The sequence below is a fragment of the Neodiprion fabricii genome, chromosome 1, assembly GCF_021155785.1.
Source record: "Neodiprion fabricii isolate iyNeoFabr1 chromosome 1, iyNeoFabr1.1, whole genome shotgun sequence".
Classification (NCBI taxonomy): Eukaryota; Metazoa; Arthropoda; class Insecta; order Hymenoptera; family Diprionidae; genus Neodiprion; species Neodiprion fabricii.
In genome coordinates this window covers 25942202-25965453 of record NC_060239.1, presented here as the reverse complement: position 1 = coordinate 25965453, position 23252 = coordinate 25942202, and the positions used below count along the sequence as shown (strand labels likewise).

Genomic DNA, 23252 nt, shown 5'->3' with positions numbered 1-23252 from the left:
GTCGTCTGCAAGGAATCAGCGTACGAATACTTGAATGAACGTGAGTCGCATTTTTACCATTGATATAACATTGCCATATAAACTTGTCCGTAAATAATCTATTCTGTTGAATTCACGTCGTCGGCGTTGTTTCCGGCCGACTGCAGTGGTGCACCGCGTTACATTTTCTACTTGATAATTAATATAAAAGAAAAGGTTAAAAACGAGGTTGGTTGCGCATTTTTTAGCTGTCCGTTGTATAATTTATTATGATCGATAAAACTTTTGTACGATCGACACAAACTAGGGAAAAATTTGTTAAATTTATCAAATATGTCCATCAAATGTACGTGGCGAAAGAAGTAATGTTTTGTTAATTCAAATATACGAATACAGTTTTCTGAATAACATAAATTGTTGTTCTAGCCACTTTTTGTGCTGAACTGGAAAAATACCTAATACAAGCGTGGCCAACAGAAAAGTTGATTTGTTTGCTAAAACAACTTTCGATACTAAAACGACTTTTGTAATCCGTATCTGATTAACACGTGAAAAATCAGAGAGGCAGCTACAGTTGAATCGGTAAGTTTTGAATATTTTTTTTCTGCATCCACACTTCGCCGAAGCCGACCATTCGAAAGAGTGAATATATCAAATATTTTTGCAATCAAGCAGAAATTCTCATCCACCCCATAATATGTTCGGTTGTATAACACTCAAAGAACTTCACGAAATAATTTGTAAAAAAACAATTGCACTGTGCGAGCTTATTCGGTAATAAGACGGAGCTTCCACTCTGATTTTTCATGTGTTAAATCACCGAGTTAAATCAGATACGAAATAGAAAAGTCGCGTGAGTGACCACCTTTCGAAATTGAGTTACAGGGCTCTCCTTCATACGGGAATATTTCGTAGCATATAAATCAACTTTTTCAATCCATGCCAAATAAAATTAAAATAACTTTTACTAGGCCACCCTAATATATGTGTTATCTATACAACGTCATTCGCATTTGTTTACGAGTCCTCCTATCGCGCCCTTCGCCATCTACGCGGACGTCCGACAAAGCTAGTCGCCATACACGTGATCACCTCGTGTGATCACTGCACTCTGTGGTATATACATATACACACACACACATATATGTGTATATATACACAGATAGAACTTTATTTGATCCTAGAGCCGTAGCTCCCTGAGGACCATCAAGTACAAAAGTTACACACAATTTTCGATCATATATATGCGCACCTACAAATTTTTAGGCTATACATCCGTTCTTAATATTACTAACAAGCGATCAATCGATCAATATTCGTTATCGAGGAAATGATCAAAGCAAGTAACACGAAATTCATCAAGACTTTGAAATCTTGTAATTCTATATGTCTATATATCTATCTATGACTTCCTCCTGACGTGGCTAGACAACAACACGTTATGCTCGTAGAATTGTCAATAATTATTGCCTGAAGATGATTGGCCGTCGCCGACCGAAACCTCGCAACCACTTAATCAATTAATAAAAAGATATTTTACCATGACCAACTTCGACGAATCATTTTTAATATATGTAACCACGTTGGTCACGAATTTCAAACTTCTATATATATATATATATGGAGCGGTCGATACCATTTCGACTTGAGTGTAATTCTTGACCTCTCGAATTAGGCCCGCAAGTTTCTATATGATTATTCTCACGTTAAAAGACAGTCGGCTTGAAAATATCTAAAAATATTTAAAAATCTGAAAATATTCTCAAAAATCATGGGCGGGATATCAAAATTCTAAAGTTTGGATCCGGAGTAAAGAGATTTGTCCTTCTTACTGTTTTCAAGCTTTTTCCGCAAAGGAAAAAAAAAAAATCCTTGCATAATTCGAAAAATACGAGGCATGAATATTGAATCAAATTAATAACGATAAGCGGAATAATTCAGCAGCGTTATTAGTTGATCAGACAAATTAGCACTTTGTTTATCTTCTGTTCATCAGACTCGCTAACTCGTTCGATGGTGTTTTGAAATTGTTATTTTTCGGTTACTGTATAGGTCATAAAGAAGTTGAATAGATAAACACAAGGCTCTAACGAGAGTCAATTGACGATGACACTGTGACTTGACAATTAATTATGCTCACCATTTAGAATTGTTTTCGTTCTCAAAATCATTGCAGGAATCAATAGATCTAACAGCAATTAAGGTTTGCAGAAAAATGTGAAGAAGTAAAGAATTCTGATTTCGAGATAATTCATGAGTGAAATTTATATCGTCTGGAAAAAAAAAATAAACTCTTCGATGTCTTCGACGAAAATTCTGTGTATACAAAATACCTTGCGTAATTTTACAGACTGTATATATATATTACTAAAATAATTACGTAAATACGCAGACGGTAAATTAAACCTCAACTACAGAGAATTTGAATTTTGAGAAATTCCAGAGACGACGTGTGATGTATAAAATTCTTTAAATTGAAAAAATAACTGTATCCCGCAGCTTTAGAATATACAACTCTGAAGATGTTGAGTTTTCAAAATAATGATTACGTTTTGTACTATGCCATGTTTTATTGAATTTCACAAAATTTTTCCAAAATCACGAAATAACGATCTTCTACAATTCAACCTCATGACAAATTTCTGATCTCTGTTCATCTATATCCACGATTCGTATCAGCATAGAAGGATTCTACTCAAAACCATAGGTTTCATGGTTAGTAGAAAAAGTGGATCCAATAAGTTTTAACGAAAACTGAAATGAAAAAAAAAAAAAAAAATATACAACGCGACGTCGAACATCGAAACGTAAATATATTGTACGAAATAAGTCTTGGGCCAAGAATTCCGTCTCCTCACTGCATGTTATCGAGGCCTATGAAATTTTGCCAAAAAATCATCGCATGTACCTGCACATATCAATCAGTTCGCAGAAGCACAGAATTACAAAACGTTTGCCTGTGATACATAAATATATATACACATAATGTGTATATATATATATATATATGTACGAGAGTGAAATATCGCTCTGCGCAAAATTACGATAGCGATTCTACCAAGAAGTATTACCGCGAGCAATATTTCGTAACATAACGGACTCGGTGCCAGGGGAGAGACGGCAGATTGCGTCGAAGGGTATTGATTTCGCCTTTACATGCACATTGTACATAATACATACATAGGTGCGTATAAGCGTCGTTTAGTTTCGGTGGAAACGAAGGACAAGGAAAATCTTGCGAATAATTGGGAGCGAAACGTTGTCGTCGACGAAAGTAGAACCTTGCGTATGTAACGAACGAATTCGAAGCCGGATAGGCGTACAGACGACGGCGATGACGACGAGGGCTTGCAACCAGGCAACGGACCTTGGAATTGCTATAGCGAGCGTTCTACGTCACACTACGTCGTCTATTTTTAGCAGGGATTGTGTCGGTCCTCCTTCCCTCCCTTCGCCACGTGCTTATCCCGGCCTTGAACTAACGGGTTTCATTCGCTTGAAGGAGAGTTTGCCCGACATTTTTTCTTCCCTTTTTTTTCTCTCTCTATCTCCATCCCGTGTCGAGGCGACGCGACTGCAGCATCGACGACGCATTTATTATAAATCACGCTTTCGGAAAAGTTATGAAATAAAGGCTGTAACAGTGCGGCTTATAAGTTAATCCTGTATAATTTGATTAAACAGCATCTCGTGAATGGGTGGGACTAAATTCCAGGTTACAAATTTTTCAATCCATATGATAAATCGTAATTATCATATTTAACAACGTTGGAAAGATCGTCGTCACGTTATTGAAGAACGGTTCTGTTCAATCCTGACAGCGCGTTGTTTTTTCAGATTTGATAAACGGTAGCTCGTTTCGGTGAGGTGGAAGTTTAGGAAATATCGTTATTTCGTACCATTAGTATTGTCGGGAATTTATTTAAAAATATGACAAACCAAATTGTAGAATAATGATTTTGTCGCGGATGTTTCGATACATTAACGCTATTTACTTCAGCCTGGCTCGTTTCGAGTAATTCAAATTTTTTCTTTTAACCAATAATATTTCTTCTTGATATGGGTAGATATATATATACGCAAAATAATTTTTAATTTTCGCTGTGTATCGATCCAAACATTTTTCACCAGCAATTCGTGAGTGCGGTAGGTGCATTAGATTTTCGATTTTAAACTTTTTGAAAATTTATTCTCAAATCGGTTGTTTAACATATTATTTAAAATTAATTAAAAATACTTGAAGACACTGAAAATACGCCAAAGTACAGAGGCTAAACAGGTATCGTTTCTTTGTTATTTTTTTTTCATCCGGTAGCTGCCGATTATATTAACCGTATAAATTGAAAACCCATATCTTGTATAATTGTTTGGAATAACGGAAGGTTGAAAAATTGATACGTATTCAAATTCACTGTTGAATTCAGCGTCGAATCACGTTATTTGAACCAATCAAAACAGGCATGCGGAACGTATAACATAAAGAAGGCAACTGTAGAAACCCGTTGAATTCAGTATAAAATAATTATTGCGAAAGCAGCGATGATACATTCCCAAAATAATATCTAAGGTTTATTTTTTGAGGCGATCATGCCGAATAGTCGTTACGTTATTTACGACGCGTACGGGTTTCAAGAACCGAAAAATTCAGTCATATAAAATGCTGTACGTGCAGAAAACATTCTTTCAACTATTGAGGCAGGATTATCTTGCAGCTTAGATCAACGTTTTATGAGGTTCTTCCCGAGCTTCATTCAAACTGCAGCGAAGCTCAAGGGCATTGAAATCGGATACGGATCATTACAATCGCGATAACTTATCGCGCGGAATATACGTTAAGGTTGCACTCGAACGATCCGCAGAATCGCGAGAATGCAATGTCCCTCGTATGCTAACCAGCGCAGAAAAATTCCTTAGCATTGAATAACGAGCCCAGGAAACTCATATATAACAATAATTATACGTATGCAGAACAGTTGTGCGATATATGGAAGCTTTTATCGTCAAGGCGACGTGATGATACATGAAATATGTAACGACTCGTCGAAGAATAATCAGAGTCGTCAGTCAACGAGAACAAATGGTACTTTTTTTTTTTTTTGCGAATAAAACAAAAACGAAAATCCTGATTTAAATATTTTTACTAGAGTCGCAATATCTAACGAATCACCTTAAGTGCGAAGACGTATTCCAAACTCGTCAATCTTTCAAATTTTCCATAAAAAGTGATAATTATTAACGCGTTGAACGTGATCTATCAATTTTTATCATTATTAAGGATCTGCTAATGCGTTGAACGTTCTCTGATACCTCCAAATTTGACACTGAAACCTTGTCAAACTGCGCCGCAAAGGAATACATATACATACAATATACATATATATAAGACGTACATTACAGGTGTATGAGTATATACACATGTTCATACCTTATACGTACGTAATACGAAAGATTACCGGTTACAGTTTTCCTTTTTCCGTTGCTTTTCTTCACTTTCACTATTCTCTCGAGCATTTAAAATGCGAAAAAATATTACAGTATCAAGCGATTCTTTCTGGTACGGTAAATAATTTGGCGGTTTGCCATTACCCAGAATAATACGTCTTACGGGGATAATAAATCTTGTAAGATTTATCTACTCCTGCAATTAAACGAATATTTATTCAATAGCGTATTGCAAATGATTTATTATTCCTCTATATAATTGTCTCGTTGCATCAAAAATGTTTTCAATTTTTTACACGGGTAAAAATAGACAGACGCAAAATAGACGGGTTACATTTTGTCTTTTCCGTTAAAAAGACAATTCCGTGTTTTATATATATATATCTGGTGTATAAACTTAAATTTTTGCTTAATTAAAAAGAGTATAGGTTTATAAAACGTAGCAATTATTTTAGGTTTCTCCAGTTTATACGCACTTATGTACGAGTAAAAGATTTTCACGCAGGTCCAATAAATTCGACTAGTGCATATTTTTTACGTGACACTTCGAACACGTTTAGCAAAACGTATTACATATAAACAGGATGTGGGCGTATTGTAAAAGTGCATTTCTGAATGACGTGTACATATTACAATTCGCGATATTTCTCCACAATAACACATATCGAGAAAATTCCCACCCCGATAAAAAATACATTGATCAATGAAAAAACTGGGACGACAAGGTGCTTCGTCGTATTTCTATTCGGTGATAATTTACCTCGTAATTTACGCATCCGCAGATCATTCGACGAGGGTCAAGTAGAACGGTACGATACGCAGCTTCAACTTATTTCGCAATACGTCGCGTCGTTCGTTGTTACGAAGAAGTTGATGCAACGAGTTGGATCGGCATCCGAACACATGTTTCTCACGTTTCGGTGTGTGAGGTATAAAAGTCCAGAGCAACACGGATAACCTCTGATAACTCAACAAATTGTTATTCTGCTACGGGGGGTCTTTTTATCAAAGCCAGTCAGAGGGAACCCCACTGGGTCTACAATTTACCGCTCCGTGCGGACTTTGCTTTGACGACAACAAATATGTTCAACATCATATTCCGGGCTGATTACAGCTGATATGTCACATTTTCAGTGAGACAAAAAGATATGTTTGGTTCGTCAATTTCTTTACGGAACTGTGTATTATCATATGTTCCACTATCCATTCGAAACTTAATACCGACGGATTATGCAGGCGGATGATAATTGGCGCAAGCACGTCAAAGCATTTCATTCTACACGTATACATATATGCTTAATTAAATAATTTAAGGGTCGATCAGAGTTTACTCAACGTTCCGAAGAAAAAGTTCATCGACAAATTTACAACTTTTTTGTGAAGAGAAGAAAAACCGAGGAGTTGCCGTATATCTTATATACGTATTCGCCAATTTTTATTTGCGTGACGGATCTAGCAACGAGCTCAATGAACGAAACTAAGATCTGATCTAAGCATCTGCGTCTATGTTGTTATAACAGAATTATTTTTAGACGAACGATCCCGATTACCGCAAGCGAAAGAGAAAAGAAAATCTCGTGCCGTTCGTCCTGTTTACAAATTTCGATCCAACTAATTTATGTATTTACGTAAGAATACCGTAAATACTTTGATCGTCAGATTTGGTCCAAGTAGAGCAAACTTTGCTCGTCGGAATCGCCAATACACGAGGGCAATAGTTCGGTTCATTTCCTACTGAACTAATTAGAAACGGCATATCATCGTTATCAAGTATTTAGTTGTTGAATTAAATTACATGTGACCAACATGCGCGAACCGATCTCACACTTCGCCATTTCGTGAATCTGCATGTTAATGACATGCATAGGATTGCAGTCTCATGCAAAAACCATTGGACACCGACTCATGCCTGATTGTCGCTGAATTTAATTTTTTTTATTCCAGTTTCATCGTCGATTAATAGTTTACACAGTTTATTCACCTCGCATCTGCTGGTGGCGTAAAGGTTGACTACATTTATTAGGAGTTAGACGTTCGTGTATAATTCAACACACACGGATGATGATCGAGCAAAAATATTACAACAAATTTATGTCTCTCTATACCAGAACTTGTGTAAAATTTCATGATATTACCTGAATTCTTTCACGGTGTATCATGCGAGTGCGGGAATATTTCTGGAGAATATGCACAGTAGGGTGTGCGGAAAAAAATCGATTTTTTTTAGGTTGCATCCGGCATTAGAAGTTAATTAGGGGTAAAAAAAAAGATTCCTACGAGGACAGCTCAAAAAAAAAAATCATTTCGAATGGCGCATTGCAGTTTAAGATTTCCCGTAAGAATAACACAGGAAAATATTGAGAATTCTAAATGTGGTAGTGCAACTTTCCACAAAAAAATCGCACAGAAACGCCATTAAGATATTCGTATAGAGAATCGAATTCCCTACAAAAAAACCCCGGAAAAGTTTTTCCGTAAAGCGGAAAATTCGATTTTTATAGCCTTTTGAATTTTTTTTTCTATCAGTCCAACTTCAGATAGCGATACCATTTGAACGGTTGTTCCGAGCTAATTTTTCGTATAACGTTTTTTGTACGGAATTCGATTCTCTACACGAATATCTTATAGGCGTTTCTATGCGATTTTTTGTGGAATGTTGCACTACCACATTTAGAAGGCTCAATATTTTCCTGTGTTATTCTTATGGGAAATCTTAAAATGCAATGCGCCGTTCGAAATATTTTTTTTTTGAACTCTCCTTTTAGAAATCTTTTTTTTTACCCCAAATTAACTTCTAATGGCGGATGTTAGCAAAAAAAAACATCGATTTTTTCCCGCACACCCTAATGTACTGCCATTACCAGTTTGTACCTCAGATTGAATTCGGATCCAAGTGTGCAGCAGGAAACAGGTTCAATACTCGTATTTGAAGTATAATTCGTCCTATAGACGGAAGGCTCCGAGATTGTGAACAAATTCCTACAGTCATGAGACTGAACGACACGAAACGCGGATAATCGTTAATCCTAGCACCGAGATCATTTTCGAAGTTTTTGTATGCCTTTTTAGTCATTTTTCCGAATACCGAATTGACGAAGTTCCAAAAGTTCCTTTGATGTTTCTCTGTTTTGGATTTTCGATATTTTTACGTTCGGAATCTTGGTCATTCTGATTTTAGGTTTTCCCGATTTTTTACACCCATTCGTTGAGTAAACTACCGCTGTGCGAGTAGATTTTAATTTTCGGAATTTTACTCTACTGGAACTTTGCTCTACCGTAACTTGAATTTTCGGAAACTTGAGCCGTCGGGTTTCCGACCATTCGAAGTAAGGCCCTTTCGGAACGTTCCAAATTCGGACCTTCAACCCCGCCCTATTCTATTCGTTGTTGACTGAAGATATTCGGCTCGAAACCACCTCGAGTGCATTGGCGATATCCTTCAGCTTCCGTATGGTCAGAGTTTCAGTCCTAAGCAAAATATATCTATGCCGACCGCAGAAGATTCTAGGAAATGTTGAGTAGGGTGAGGACTACACATATGTATAAGCACAGATGCGGATCACATGTACATAACTGCAGAGTTCCAAACTAGGGGAGGCCCATATACGTGTGCGTGTAAAATATTCGTACATCGATCCGCAAGTGTTTGGCTGACGAAGACGCGACAATGAAATGTGTATATATGTATAGATAGATCAAATCAAATATGTCGACGTACGTACCTTGTTCACAACTGCACTCGGAGCCGGGTGTAGACGATCTGCTGCGTTGAAACTGAATCACTTGTAACTGTAATAATTATTGTCTTTAGATATCACTCGAGCGTCTGTATCAAAGCACCAGAAAAACTACGGAAGAAATCAAGAGAATGATAATAATTGACACTCTGTAATATTATACCTATTTATTTATTGATTATTTAAAACCGGTAGTTAAGGAATATCAAACTAAGACGCTATTGTAAGCATACACCAACGAAATTATGTGCTTATTACTCCCCTGTCTATTTAAACGTAAATAAAATGAAATCACCAAACGACCTACGTTACACAGGCCTTCAAGCCGCTAACCCTTGGCTATAAGTTCACACTTCACTGTTGTTATTATTATTATTATTTTTATTATCGTTGTTTATGGAAATAGTTAAACAGCCAACGCATTCGTTCGTTAGGAATAAGATTTAAAGTTACAGAGTCCGATCGCAGGGATTCTAAACTGTTGCTGATGCCTGTTCACTCACCCGTGACCTGAGACGTACTGAGCAGTAAGTAAATTGACCATGAGCTTCGGAAATCGGACGTCGCCGTCGGCTCAGTCTCTACTCGCCTTCGATTCGTCAACACGGCAGACAGGCCGTACTTAGTCTGTTACGCCTGATCGCTGCGCCTGCTCGCTGTTACGTGTGCTCTGCGGCAGTAGAGGTTGCAGTCCTTTAGGCACTCCGTATTGATTAATCTTTTTTTCTGGTTCTTTTAGGCCAATCGTATTAGAGTTGACATTACGTTGCGTAATAGATACGTACTGATTCGATTGCGTTGATTTTACTTTTCATGACTGGTACGGATTACTTATTATAATAACAAACGACATGTGAGATACAAACTTCATTCGAGTCATTAATTCCTTTTTCAATCAGGTAGTCGAAACATTTTTTAAATCATTCTTGAAAACAAAAAAGTTACTACAACTGAACGGAACCCGTAATTCTTCCGTTTATCACAATCATGAATTGTCTTAGCATACTCAACTCATATTCGAAAGAAATGTTTTAATGAAACTCAGTTCTGTAGTACATGAAACAGTGTTTCTCATAGCATTATTTGAACTAATTATTTCGAATACAAATAGGAATTTCAGTTTTTAGAGTACCACGTATCCATTATTTTTTCAGTTATACTGTTATAGATATATTAAATAGAAATATTGCACTGAGAGTGAATTAATATACGTGATATTATTTATTTTTCTGTCAATATCGTATCTCGTTAATATAATGACATAATATAATAATTAAAAAATATAGTGTGATTTCTAAAAGTACAATAATAATCTAGGTAAAATATAATAGAATATCGGATGATCGTATATAATAGAGTTGTTTAGAATTACAAAAACGAATATCAACTCGAATATAATCGAATAATTAAAACAGTGTTACAAAATATAGTGCAAATATATGCTTGCTATACACAACAATGGGAAATTGTTAACTGTTTTCTCAATCAATTTTTTTTTTTTTTCATTTTTGTTCGTTTTATCCTTCTCTTCACTATAATTATCTGTCGAGCACTTCTAAATTTTCATTTCTCATAATACATTTGAACGTTATTTAGAAATCATGATCTTTCTAATTATTACACGACAGCTTGGACATAGCGTATAATGTTACTTGTATAATATAGATTTATGATTATCAGGAAACATGAAAGGAAATGTCGTTTTTTTTTCTTTTTCTTTTTTCTCTCTTACTACCGTATGGCTTTCTAAGTTTCTATGGTATTATAATCTATAAGGCTTACAGCAAACTAAATTCAGTCAGCTACTTGAATCAAGTCTCAGGCTGAATTTTTTCGTCTTATAACATTTAATAACAAAGCTGCTCTTTATATCACTATTCGATATGAATTAAAATAAGAGAAGAAAAAAAGAATAATAAATAGGAGAAAAATATCGATAGCATCATTATTCTAATTTAATCGTGCCACTAACATGTAGAGACGCCTAAACTGATTTGCGAGTGCCTACTTCGTTAGTATATATCCTACAAAACTATTTGATAGGCCTGAAATACTGCTCTCAATACCGATGCCATTGGAGTTTGACTTGGAAATTTAGATACGAACATTTGTTCAGGTTTGATTACTTCCATTTTTATAAAGGAAGGGCTATCGTATATATCACATATAAATACTTCAGACTGTATACATCTACGTACTAAGATTTTCAAATATTTATAAAACCATTTGCAATGATGCAATAGGTTATGCAACAATATTTTAGACTTGTTAACGAGTTGAAAAAAATGAAATAGCTATTATAATAAGGGTATTATTAACATATCATACAACAGTTTTATGAATTTATTCAAATCATTATTGAAATAAGCATTTTTAATACAATGCTAACGGACGCGGTGCGTCACCACTAAGTATGCTTGTTTTAAAAACGTCAAAAAGCAGTAGTTCCAAATCACGTCATACGTAGATTTTGAGTTACCAAAATTCTCAAAACATAATTGCTGTTTATTTATTTTTTTTTTTTTTTACAAGGAATGTACGTCGATTATATTTGCTAATTATAACGCAAAAGGAAGTATGTGGCGGTCACTTTCTGGAGTTTTTGTGAAGTGAGTGTTTGATCATTCAACCACTAAACACAAGTGTTGTGGGTAAATAGGATTATTAATCATTATTTTTATTATTTAAATACTAATATTGCTATACTTTGTTCTTAATGTCGGGCACTGTGCTTGGAGTAAGCACATCCCTTACTGATCCCTCCACGAAACTTAATTTTTTATACTCATAAGTTTCGTAATATTGTATAATTTGTGTATTTCAACATGATTATGTATAATAAAGAGGCTTAGCATTATATTTCTACGTGCTATATTCTTATGTAATTTGATTATTGTTCCATCCCAGTTTGTACGATACATTTCGAATATCTTCTTTAAAATCTTTACACGCATCTCGTTACTCGCCGACACTGGTTTTTTCGGGTTCTTTACCTAACATTACAATACTGTGAAATAAGCATATCTAACAACAAAGTAGAATTGTTAGTCTTTTACACACCGCCTCTGTTGAGTAAGCTACGATATAATCATGATTTAGTAACAGAAATAATGTAGATGATCATTCCGTGGACAAGATACCAAAAGTATACGATTAAATGCGTTAGAAATATATCATACAAACGGCAATCTCCGTCGCTTATTCTAATCTCGGAAAAAATGTGTACATGCTGATAGGTACCTTTTATACAACAGCTCAGAAGCTGCCACGCTGATGTGGTTGCTGTCGTGGGACGATATTACCTATACAATTAGTTTATTTTCTAAATAAAAAATATTTATATATATTTTTTTCTTCTTCATCAACATAAACATTCAACAATAACAAAAGCTACTCTTAGTTTTGTCCCGCGCACACTACAACGTATTTACATTACGAAATAACTGCCGATAACGTTGAAAAAAGAAAACCGTGATAAAATAAAATACCGAAGATTTTTCCAAGAGTATGGCATTTTGTAATTTTTGTCAGAACTAGAATCCAAGACTAATACTTGCATGTAGATTACTTGAACAAACCTTACGTTTTCACTTGGGAATTACGCAACAAAAATTTGAAGTGATAATATGTGTATGCGAATAGGCTTACTTGGTCAAGTGTATAGTTTGTCTGTGCATGGTACTTACATTAAAACGGAACGAAATCGAATATCGGCAGTTTTTTTCTATAGATCTCATGTCGTAATAAAAAATCATTAGTGTTGTAAACGAAATTAAAACATAACGTATAAACATAGATAGTTGTAAAATCGACAAAATAATTCTTTACACTTCCTGTCCGAAATGAATGTTTCATAAGTAATGCGAATGTATAGTTATAAAACATATTTAAAATTACTATGCTTACTACACTTCAAATGTTTATTATAAAAGATCTGTAATACTTTTTGTGTTTCAAATTTTACTAACTTCATGCATATATGTTTGCTGTTTGTTGTAGAAATCCATTGTCAATATTCTGCAGTTAGCCTTTCAAAGTATATTGTTTAAATATTGCAGACCTTCTTATTACTTCAGTGTAAGTTGCCATGATAGTCGAAAATTTAGATCTAACTTCTATTATTATTACCAGGACTGAGAGCGCTGCCAATGTTATCTATTTCACGTTGTGCTCGAGAAATTTTCACTTTGTCACGCGGCGTACCATCCTCACCTGTTTCCATTGCAAACATTTTCATTTTTTCTTTGAAACTCAACTGTTCGGGCACTGCACCTAGTTGAGAATTTTGTTGCTGTTTTTGCTTTTCCGCTAAGCGTCTCTGTCTCGGATCCCTGAATAAAAATATCGCGTTGAATCATGGCAAATACATACAACTTCGATGATTTCATTTTCCATCTGTGAGGAAAAATTTATAAAAAACCCAGTTGTAACTTACTTGTAAACTTCTTGAGCTCCTATAACACCTGGAGTCCCTCCAGGAAAAATACCAGGCCCTTCTGGAGTTTTTGGAGACGCTAACATATTCTCTGCATCATTTATAAAGTTCTGTGAACAAAATTCAATGAAAGCTGTTTGTTTACTAGGTATATGATATATAAATAAACGCTAACATCATTTAACATCTATCAACTTATTACATTCATAGAATGAAAATTAATTAAAAAAAAATATACGAAATGATCTTTATAATACACAACGAATTTACAGTAAATGCATCTGGCATAGCGATGAAATTGCAAATGATTACTGATTAAACTACGTCGTATATATGACTGCAGTAATGAAAACGATATCTTTTTTTTTATGGTTTAGCCGATGATGTAAACATATTCTTATCGATGAGATGACATGATTGAGCCTCATAAACGTACAATCCATATTCACAATATTATACAGAGATCATGCAATGATTACTGTAGATGATTATACAGATGTATATATACAGTACAATGTTGCAATTTTGAGATGTGTATACTGTATACCTTATTCGAATATCTGCCAACGTGTGCATTTTGACAAAATATTTAATTTTTTAATTGTTCACAATATATTCACAAAGCTGAATTATCTACAAACAATTATTATTGATACTTGATAGTTACTTCTGCCCTATAAAAACAAGTCCTAAACTCTACATCTTTGTGTTTTATCAACATAGGTATGGAAGTAGGTAGACATTGAATAATTTTTCAATACAGAATAGCGATCTACCCGAATCGAATAATTACTGCAGCAGTAATTTTATTTTGTACGACTGGATTTTTAAATGCTAGTTGAACTTGTATACATGGATATTAGGCATAATTTTTAATCTTTACAAGGCGTAAGATACTCACATTAGGATCCTCTCTAATGGTGTTCATCGTAATAGATGACGAGTTGGTAGTAGAGTTTGTAATCCGTGGTGTCGGATCTGTGTTAGCATTAGGATCGTGGAAAGAAACTCTTTTCACTGCAGCTGTTTGATGTGAATTACTCACAGCAATACTTGACGTCGTTGAAGTGTTTGACCTGAGGGCGCTCTGTTGAGACATCACTGCGTAGCTGGAGCCACGTTCAGGTGGGGGTGGGGCGTCGTTACTCCCGTTTTGCGAGGCTGTAATTATAAAAGTTTACGCCAAATTGAACAACTGTATCAATTATGGCGACCATGGATATAGAAATTGTGGGTGTACTTATGAGATACTTACACGGGGGAGAACTTGGTCCATTAATGACCAGATTATCCAAACGCAACATTCCAGGATGAAGTTGATGCTGACTTCTCAAATTAGACTGATGTTGTTGCTGCTGCTGCTGCTGCTGCTGTTGTTGCTGCTGTTGCTGCTGCTGCTGTTGTTGCTGCTGATATATTTGCTGTTGCAGTTGCATTTGCTGATGCATTTGTAGTTGCTGTTGTTGGTGTCGGATATCTTCCTCGCGTTTTCGATGATTTTCATCGAACTCAGCTTGCTTTCTTTTCAATTCTTCCATCCTACGTTCTCGGTCTCTATCTTCGTTCGATTGTGTAGGGCTTAAGGGGCCCGACTTCTGAACACTTCCAAGCTGGCCCATAGTTGAACCATACATAGGCGACATAGGTCCTTGACTCATCGTACTCTGTTGACTTTGGTTTTGCTGTAAGTGGGATGTGCCTGATCCATCATTCTGTCCAGGATATGTGCTACCGCCTCCAGGTGGTCCTTGTTGACTTATAGCCGTGTGTGTCGGGATGTTTGTGGATTGCAATTGGCTGCTAACTGGCTGAGGTGATAGAGTTCCCCGTATCGATTGATTGTTTGGATTTCCTCTCGTCAAATTTGATTGCTGATTGGCTTGATTCGATCTGTCCTGGGCAGCAGCCATTCGTAGAAGACCTTGGACACGCTGGGCACTTTCTTGCTCAAGATCGTTACTTTCCTCATCATCATCTTGCTGATTTGCAGCCTCTTCTGCTCTCCTTTGAAAATCTCGTTCCAGCTGAAGAGCTCTAAGCTGCTCTTCTTGCTGCGGCGTCCTGTTTGGCAATGCACTTAGTTCCGCTATTTGATGATCTCGCCACTGCCTTGCTGCTTCTCTTCTTCTAGCTTGTTCCTAAAGTTCAAAAGTATTGATCAGTTTTAAGGAAAATAAGACCGATGTTAATTATTTTCTATTAGTTATTGTTAACACCATGATTCAAAAAGGTACAAACTTTAGTATCATTCATCTACGATCTAAAGATTAACAATATATTTTTACACTAAATTTACACACTTTTTCTCTTTCTTCACGTTGCCAAGGATTAGTCGCACTATATTGATATTGTCGAGGCTGTTGCGTCGGTCCAGTTGCGGGATAAAAACTGCCTCTGGGAGGTTCACCCATACTTGCGGTGTACCTGCAGATGAGATAAAAAAAAATACCATAAGTGTGCTGCCAAAGAAGCACGTCTGGAAAGTGGCTAACGAAATTTTTATTTTTTTTTTTATATTGATAAGGCGTTTTACCTAGAGTCAGGCTGTTTACTGTACAAGGGATGTGTCGAAGTATTTGGCGGTGGTGGAGGGGGGCTTTCTCTGTAAGCATCTTCAGGTAAGTGAGATCTCATCAGAATGTTTTCAACATTCCCTTGAATATTTCCATCTCCGTTTTGCATTCTATTTGTGATCTGTTCTCCTTGATATTGACCATTTCTAGGATCCGTTGATCCGTTGGAATACTGTGGGCTATTTTGAGCACTAGGAAATTGGCGATTTGGATCCTGCAGTCCCAACTGCCTGGGGTCCATTACCAGGCCATTACCGCCACGAACTGAATCGTTCTTTACTTTAGGTGCCGTGCCGTATTGTCCGTAAGGCTGTTGGGGTTTACTGAATTGACCGTACTGCCCATACTGTCCATCTGGGTAATTAAAATGCTGTGCACTTTGCCTCGTATTGTATGTCGGAGAAGTCGGGCCCAAATTAGGAGTAGAACCGATCGGTCGTGATGGTCTAGTAGAGTTTGGTGCTTGAACCCCAGTCAATGGTCGAACATTGTAAACATTTTGGCGGTATTGTGTAGGGATAGGTCCAGCCCCTCGCAATTCACGTCTCCTAACTTCTTCTTGCATCTCTTGAAGTTTGGCTTCTTGACGGATTATGTCACGAGACGATTGGGATCTTGGAGGAGCGCCTTGTTGCTGCAGTTGATTGCCAGGGTAATTCTGTTGCTGACCTTGCGGAATGTATGCAGATATTGGTCGATCTCTGCCTTGGCTTGCATCGGTTGCTGGTCGGTTTAGAGAGTTCTGAGAACCTCTTAAACTTTTTTGCGTATGCAAAGGGCTTCTGAAAGTAATAAGTTCCATATTGTTGGTAAACTGATAAGCGAAGGTCAACATGTATGGTATGTCATTAAATGAAAAAATTTTTCACCAATTGGAATACAACTGTAAATATTACTCAGACAACCTGTTATTAATTTTTGCACAAATTCTGTTCAGTATACAGTATTGGACCTCTTACTAAATTTTTGTGCACGAAGATCCTAATTTTTTCAAATGACAAACAGTTTTATGAAACATGATACGAACAAAGACTAATTCAGTGAGAACGATACGAAATTGTTCAACAGTAACTATTGAGACTGGTAACGTGGGAAGACTGACCGATCGTCCAACGGCTGTGGCGGACTAGGCTGTTGTTTCATTCCTGGATCTTGATTTCTGTACACGCTCAAATTTTGATAAAATCTTTCTGCTTCGTTATTTTGTGAATTACTATTTGGAGGAATAGTATGTGCTTGGCTTGGATTCAGATTAGGAGATGATTGTTGCCGGCTGACTAAACCTGTAGGTGGCAACGTTCCTGCGCGCATTGGGTCATGTAAACTATGACTTGATCTGTAAGTAGGTGTAGCAGTTTATTATACTTCATAATGATACTTCAAATTTTTTTGTTATACGTGAAAGGATTAATATGAAAAAGTTTATTTTCCCACAAACCAGTTATTAGTAGTTATTTGGTTACTTTTAAATAAGTCGTCTAGTGAATTGATTACGGTTTTATTATCTGCATAAATGATTCTGGTATTCATATTGGATTCAATTTTTTCAAATATGATAAATTGCCTGAGCTTTACACAATATGTTATACTTACCGAGAACGCAATGTGGTTGCTCCGTTCATTGCTGGCATCGGAGGAGGTTGTGCTGGAGGGGTAACGCTATTGCTAGAAGATGCTCGACTATATCCCGGATTGAAAATTTCATGTTGCTGTTTTCCCTCTGTTCCTACATCTGGGAAAATTGAATATATTGGAATGTTGGATATTCAAATCAGGACTACATGCAGCAAAACTTGGTTTTGATAAAAGTGGTGTAATGAAAAGCGTGAATTGTACAAAATGAATGAGCCGAGATAAAATAAACGCCTTTTTCTGGATAAAACAGTACTCAATTCATTGGGATATGTATTACTTACTATGCAGGGCTGGGACAGACTTGCTGCTATGAATTTGTTGGGGGGTAGCATCGTGTCCAAGTCGTGACGGTAGATCACGCTCGCTCATGCGGCGGGGCCCTGTGATAGCACAAGATGCAGAAAGATGCAATTGGTTAATGCTCTAATGTGCTGAAAGCTGCATAAGTACTAAACGAAACGTGCTCGCATGCTTCATTCTATTATGCTATTAATTGAATTTGCAGAAGATAATATAAGATATAACGTATTGATTGATTCAAATAAAGCCACAACTCCGAATTGGAACTGATTTAACCCGACTCGACTGACCCATACATAAATTGTCAGTAAGGAAATAATTTGAACTATCCTAATTTTAATTCGAGATGTGAATTTATTTGAGTAACGGATGTATGTATGTATACGGTTTTAATAAATATGAATAAGCTAATGAAAATGTAAAGATATTGCAGAGAAGCAGATTTGTTTAGTAATTTATAAGGCTATGGGAAAAATAATAATAAGTTCCCAGGCAAAAATATCGCAATCTAAACTAATTGAAAAAATATGTTATTATTATACATGTTCCAAGTAAAGACACATAATGGATTACATGACAAAAACGACTGATCTGTGGTGACCACATAAAAAATGGGAATGAACAGACACTTTGCAGTACTAAATAGATGGGAGATATAAACGATACCAGTCAAAACTGTGGTTTTAAACTGATATAAGAACAGTACATGTACCGTTGAACACTCTGTTTTGGTCTCTGTTATTTATATCTAGTGATGGGGTGGAAGTTTTGCACAGTTTAATGTACATCTAGGGTTTAGTGTTGCATTCCTAAGCAAGTAAAATATTGCAATGTAGTGCATTATTCAAATTTTTTCTCGTTTCGACAAATAATAAAAATGAAGGGTAATTAAGTGTTGGATTGAATGCTAGTTCAATGTGAAATTTTTATAAAATAAAGTATTTAACTGAACCAGGCAGTGTGACTGTCAAAACACATCGAAAATAGTATCTGCCGGCTTACGCGTTTCTAATACACTATCCAGCGGTGGAAACTCTCGAAAAATCCAATCTCCTCTTTCAAATCTGGGTGTCGGTTTTTGTTCAGAAATGTCTAAATCACTTTTACATTTTTTTCTAACAATTAAAGTTTTCTTTCGTATTGGCTTTTGAACTTTGGTACAATGGCGCTTAACGATTGCATTTGAGCTGGTCTGAAGAGGGGCATCATAATTTCTCGCTAGCTTGGGCTTCAGAGTTACTTTTACCGGACTTTTCTTTAATTGAGAAACGGTGTGAAAACTCTTTATTTCATCATCATTGTGAAAATTCTTATTTTTCAGGCGACTGGAAATATTTCCACAGCTTTGAGAAACTAATGGCTTGCTCAAAGATGATGCAGACACGTTTGAGCTGTCGGAATGCATAGCTAATTCATCAGAGCTCTTTGATTTCTTTCTGGTTCTTATAAATGACTCTGGAAATTTTGTTGTTCGCTCACACTTATGGGTCACCAAATTTTTTTGCAGATTTTCATAGTCTTTGTGCATGATCTGCTTTTCACACAAATTATCCAAGCTCTTGGACTTTGGTGAGTTACTTTTAACGATATAGCGTTGTTCGTGTAAATTTTCCTCAGTAATAGATACGGAGCTACTTTCATTTGTAATAATCTCACTTCCAAACTTGGATAATAGTGGTTGAATGTGAAAGAATGTAAGATTTTCGTTTAGCATTTCTGGTGCTGAGACTACCCTTGAACAACTAGGGAATACGAAATACTTTGGCGAATTGTCCATGTGTTCAGCCATATATGGCTCAAAGCTTGACGGTGAGACCAGGTCTTTCAGTGACCAGTATTTCTCGAGTTTATTAATTCGTTTCGACAATTCAAAACCTGGTGATATATTTAATGTACTCAAAACCGTGGGAATAGGACATTTCCCGCAATATTGGGTATGTGAAGTATTGATCATTCCAAAATTTGGACACTTTATAGCATTTTCATTGCTATTGTAACTGCTGTTCGTATTCGATTCTGTTGTTACACACTTTTCAGAATCTTCAGTTTTGTTATCAGCTTCGATTTCTATCTCATGAATTTTTATACATTCTGGTATGAATAAGGGAGCATCGATATTATCTAGATTTGAAAATTCCTTGAGTTGTTGTATTATCTCTTGTTGTTCAGCTAGTGATAACTTTGAATCACTCTTCTTCAATTCGCCTGGCGAATCATCATCATCGTCTATTATCGTTCTGTCATCACTAATTTTTGCCGCAACACACAATTCGGTTTCGTTTATCCCACTCAAATGCTTTTTATTCGTTTTCTCTGACTGGTTTTCAACTGTGCCATTGCAGTTTGCACATTTGTTATTGTTGGATTCATCTTTGGCTTGAATGTCTAGTAAAATCATACTCCATTCCTTCTCACGTGTAGTTGAAACAAATTTTTCTTGCATAAGCAGATCTGCTTCCGATTTGAATTGTTTATAGCTTGAATTTTTTCTAACTGTAATTTCCGGACTTCGTGGTGACGCGATATCAGGCTCGGATGAGAATTGTCTCGAGCCAATTAAATGCTTTGATTTAAACTTGATAATCCCAGCATCGCCAAGTTTTGAAAAATGCTTAGCCAATGCCGCAACTCGTCCACAACCCAAACGAACCTCTTCTGGAGATTTCCAACATTTGCTAGCATTTGAATCTTCGCTGGAAACGTCACTGTTTAGTCCGCTCAAATCGAGATTCAGTTCAGGCATTATTGTATGCATCTGAGGAGTTGGTAAAGCATTTTCTTCTGGAATTTCAATATTTTCACCATTATCTGTAGAGTCTGAGGTTGTACTGCTATTCTGCATTTCACTTGAGTCAACAGTTTCAAAATCGACTTTATTATCACCAGCAGTAGGTACATGTTTCACCTCGATTGATGCTGTAATTACTTCTGCATTTGTCCCAGGTACCGAATGTGAACGCTTTGATGAATTTAACTTGTTACAGGAGCAATATTCGATAAGTTGATTTTTATTTGAACCTAGTTCAATATTTTTTGAAAGTGAATGAGATCTGCCTTCTGATTTGATCGGATTTTTTTGCAATATCTCGATTGGTTTCTTTAGTGTCTTATTATCTAGATTAAAATTTTCTGTCACAGAGCAATTGTCAGTGTGTAAAAATGACTTTGAGCAAGTCTTCTCTTTATAGTGGTCGGTAGATAAGTTTATGTGTAAATTACTGCAATCTTTTGATTTGCACGGAATACTGTGATGCTTAAAATCATTATTGCCGTCGTCTAACTGACTATCGGAAAATACGCTTTCCTGGGACTGACTGGATAATTCTAAGCCTTCGTCAGATTGGTCAATATACGGTATTGAAGGCTCGCTGTCCAATGAAATGGTTCTTTGGTTTATTTTTTCACCCTTGATACCTGTTGCGTCGTTTTCTGACGAATACAGACTATCCTGTGATTGATTTTTAGTAGGAAATATTAATTCAGTCTTGTCATTATTGTAATAACCATATTGAGGAATAACTGGATTTTGCGGTTGAATTTTTTTCCTCATAGGATACGCAGGATAACGATCTATGTGGCTCGGAATAGTCAGGAACATTTGACTCGGTTCTTGAATAATAGGAATTTGTCTCTTATCAACCCATCGTCGTTCAGACCGATTGTACTCTTCATCGACGGGCAATTCGTCAATTGGGCACATTGCTAAATTTGACTGAGGATTGACATTCTGACGTAACAAGGTCCTGTTCTGCGACATTAGACAAAAATTTTGCTGCGACTGGGATTCTAAATTCTGTAGTCCTATAGTTAGTTTTTGCGAAGTAGCTTGATTAGGGTATTGAAATCGATTAAAGTACTGCATCCTAGGTAATTGGTTCTGGGTTACTGTCGCACCTGGTTGAATATAGTCCGCCTCCCAATCGACCAAGTGTTCTTGGTATGCCGATTGCTTTGGTACAGATAAAAGATTGCCCATCGAGTGCGACGTGGAGGGTTGGGGAGCCTTGTCTGGTATTCTTGGGGGCTCTAAGTGCTCCGACTTTGGTCTGGTCTTATGCGCTGCTTGGAAAAATTGTTAGTTAAGCGTTAGTCAAGCCCAAAATGAGAACGAAATATGCATAGAAACAGAATAGCGATAAAGATATTTGTTCCTGATGTATACAAAGAGATGATGCAATTATAGATTGATATTAGATAGAAACAAGAAAATAAGAGCTGACAAGTAAAATGTAAGTTATATACATGGCATAGAGACAAAATTGTTCAATCGCTGAATCTTATTTATTTCAAAAAGGATGTATCGAATTTAGCTCGTAGTGTATTCAAGTAGAATACTACAAATAGAAATAATTCATAAACACGTAGTATAATACGATTACAATAATACTGAGCAATTAGCCAATTTTGCCAAACACGATCTAATACCACAAATATAAAAGATCTGTGAACCATTGTTTATAACCATCTGCAAACCCAATGAAATTATGCAAGGAAGAAAAATAATTTCCTTCGGCATGATGAATGCATTTAAGACGTACACTTTGCATGAAAAAATGATTATGAATGATCTCTGACATACAATAGTAAGCAAATTTTGAAGCCAATTTAATCTGGCAAGCAATGAAGCAGTTCCCTGGCTTTTCTGATATACATTTACGCGACCGTTTTATTTAGAAAATCATAATCTTGTGAAATGGAATCCTAACTGAACGGGTTAAATTTTTTTGTAAAGATAGCAAATTTTTCTTATGTTCACCTCTGGTCGTGACAGGGGACTGTTGCGATAACAAAGTAGCCAATCCGTGATATATTGCACCTTGTTTAGCCACCTCCAAAGTGACTATTGGACCCGTACGAACAAGGTATTCAGCAGCCCTGTAAAAGTATAAATCTATATTACTTTTCTCATATTCCTTGAACAAAAATTTTAAAATTCAATTATTTACATGAAAAATTATTTTGCTGCACTAGAAGAGTTTGGTGATTGTTTTCTATTAGCTCAATTTGCTCTGGACAGGTATTTTCAAATAGAAGGATAGGCGCAGTAATAATCTCTAGTACTCCGCACTACATGAAGCGCAATTATCGCGTTTATGTTCGCTTTACGTGTTTCATATCATTAATTAAGTACAGTCTTTATAAACATCAGAG

At 36.1% G+C, this 23252-nt stretch overlaps 2 protein-coding genes across 13 annotated transcripts in view; both read right to left on the bottom strand.

Annotated features, from left to right (window-relative positions):
• The window catches only part of LOC124182271 (glutamate synthase [NADH]), a 47635-nt gene extending 37958 nt beyond the window's left edge, over positions 1–9677 (bottom strand). Inside the window, exons 1-2 of the mRNA XM_046569318.1 lie at positions 9466–9677; positions 9144–9269 (exon numbers count right to left, since the gene is read on the bottom strand). The gene's annotated coding sequence lies outside the window, so the exon portion shown is untranslated. The remainder of the gene's footprint in view (positions 1–9143; positions 9270–9465) is intronic.
• Positions 9678–10579: 902 nt separating this feature from the next.
• Positions 10580–23252, bottom strand: part of LOC124182230 (afadin) — a 117424-nt gene continuing 104751 nt past the window's right edge. For 6 of the 12 annotated variants that reach the window (XM_046569210.1, XM_046569183.1, XM_046569240.1 and 3 more), the window contains 11 exons: positions 22858–22976; positions 21996–22160; positions 18083–18181; positions 17760–17898; positions 17269–17502; positions 16127–16948; positions 15894–16017; positions 14849–15731; positions 14495–14754; positions 13594–13703; positions 10580–13489 (listed from right to left, as the gene is read on the bottom strand). In XM_046569210.1, coding sequence (XP_046425166.1) covers positions 13267–13489; positions 13594–13703; positions 14495–14754; positions 14849–15731; positions 15894–16017; positions 16127–16948; positions 17269–17502; positions 17760–17898; positions 18083–18181; positions 21996–22160; positions 22858–22976 — 3178 coding nt within the window. In that variant the 3' untranslated portion in view covers positions 10580–13266. The other 6 variants (XR_006870720.1, XM_046569193.1, XM_046569230.1 and 3 more) reach the window with 6 other exon arrangements.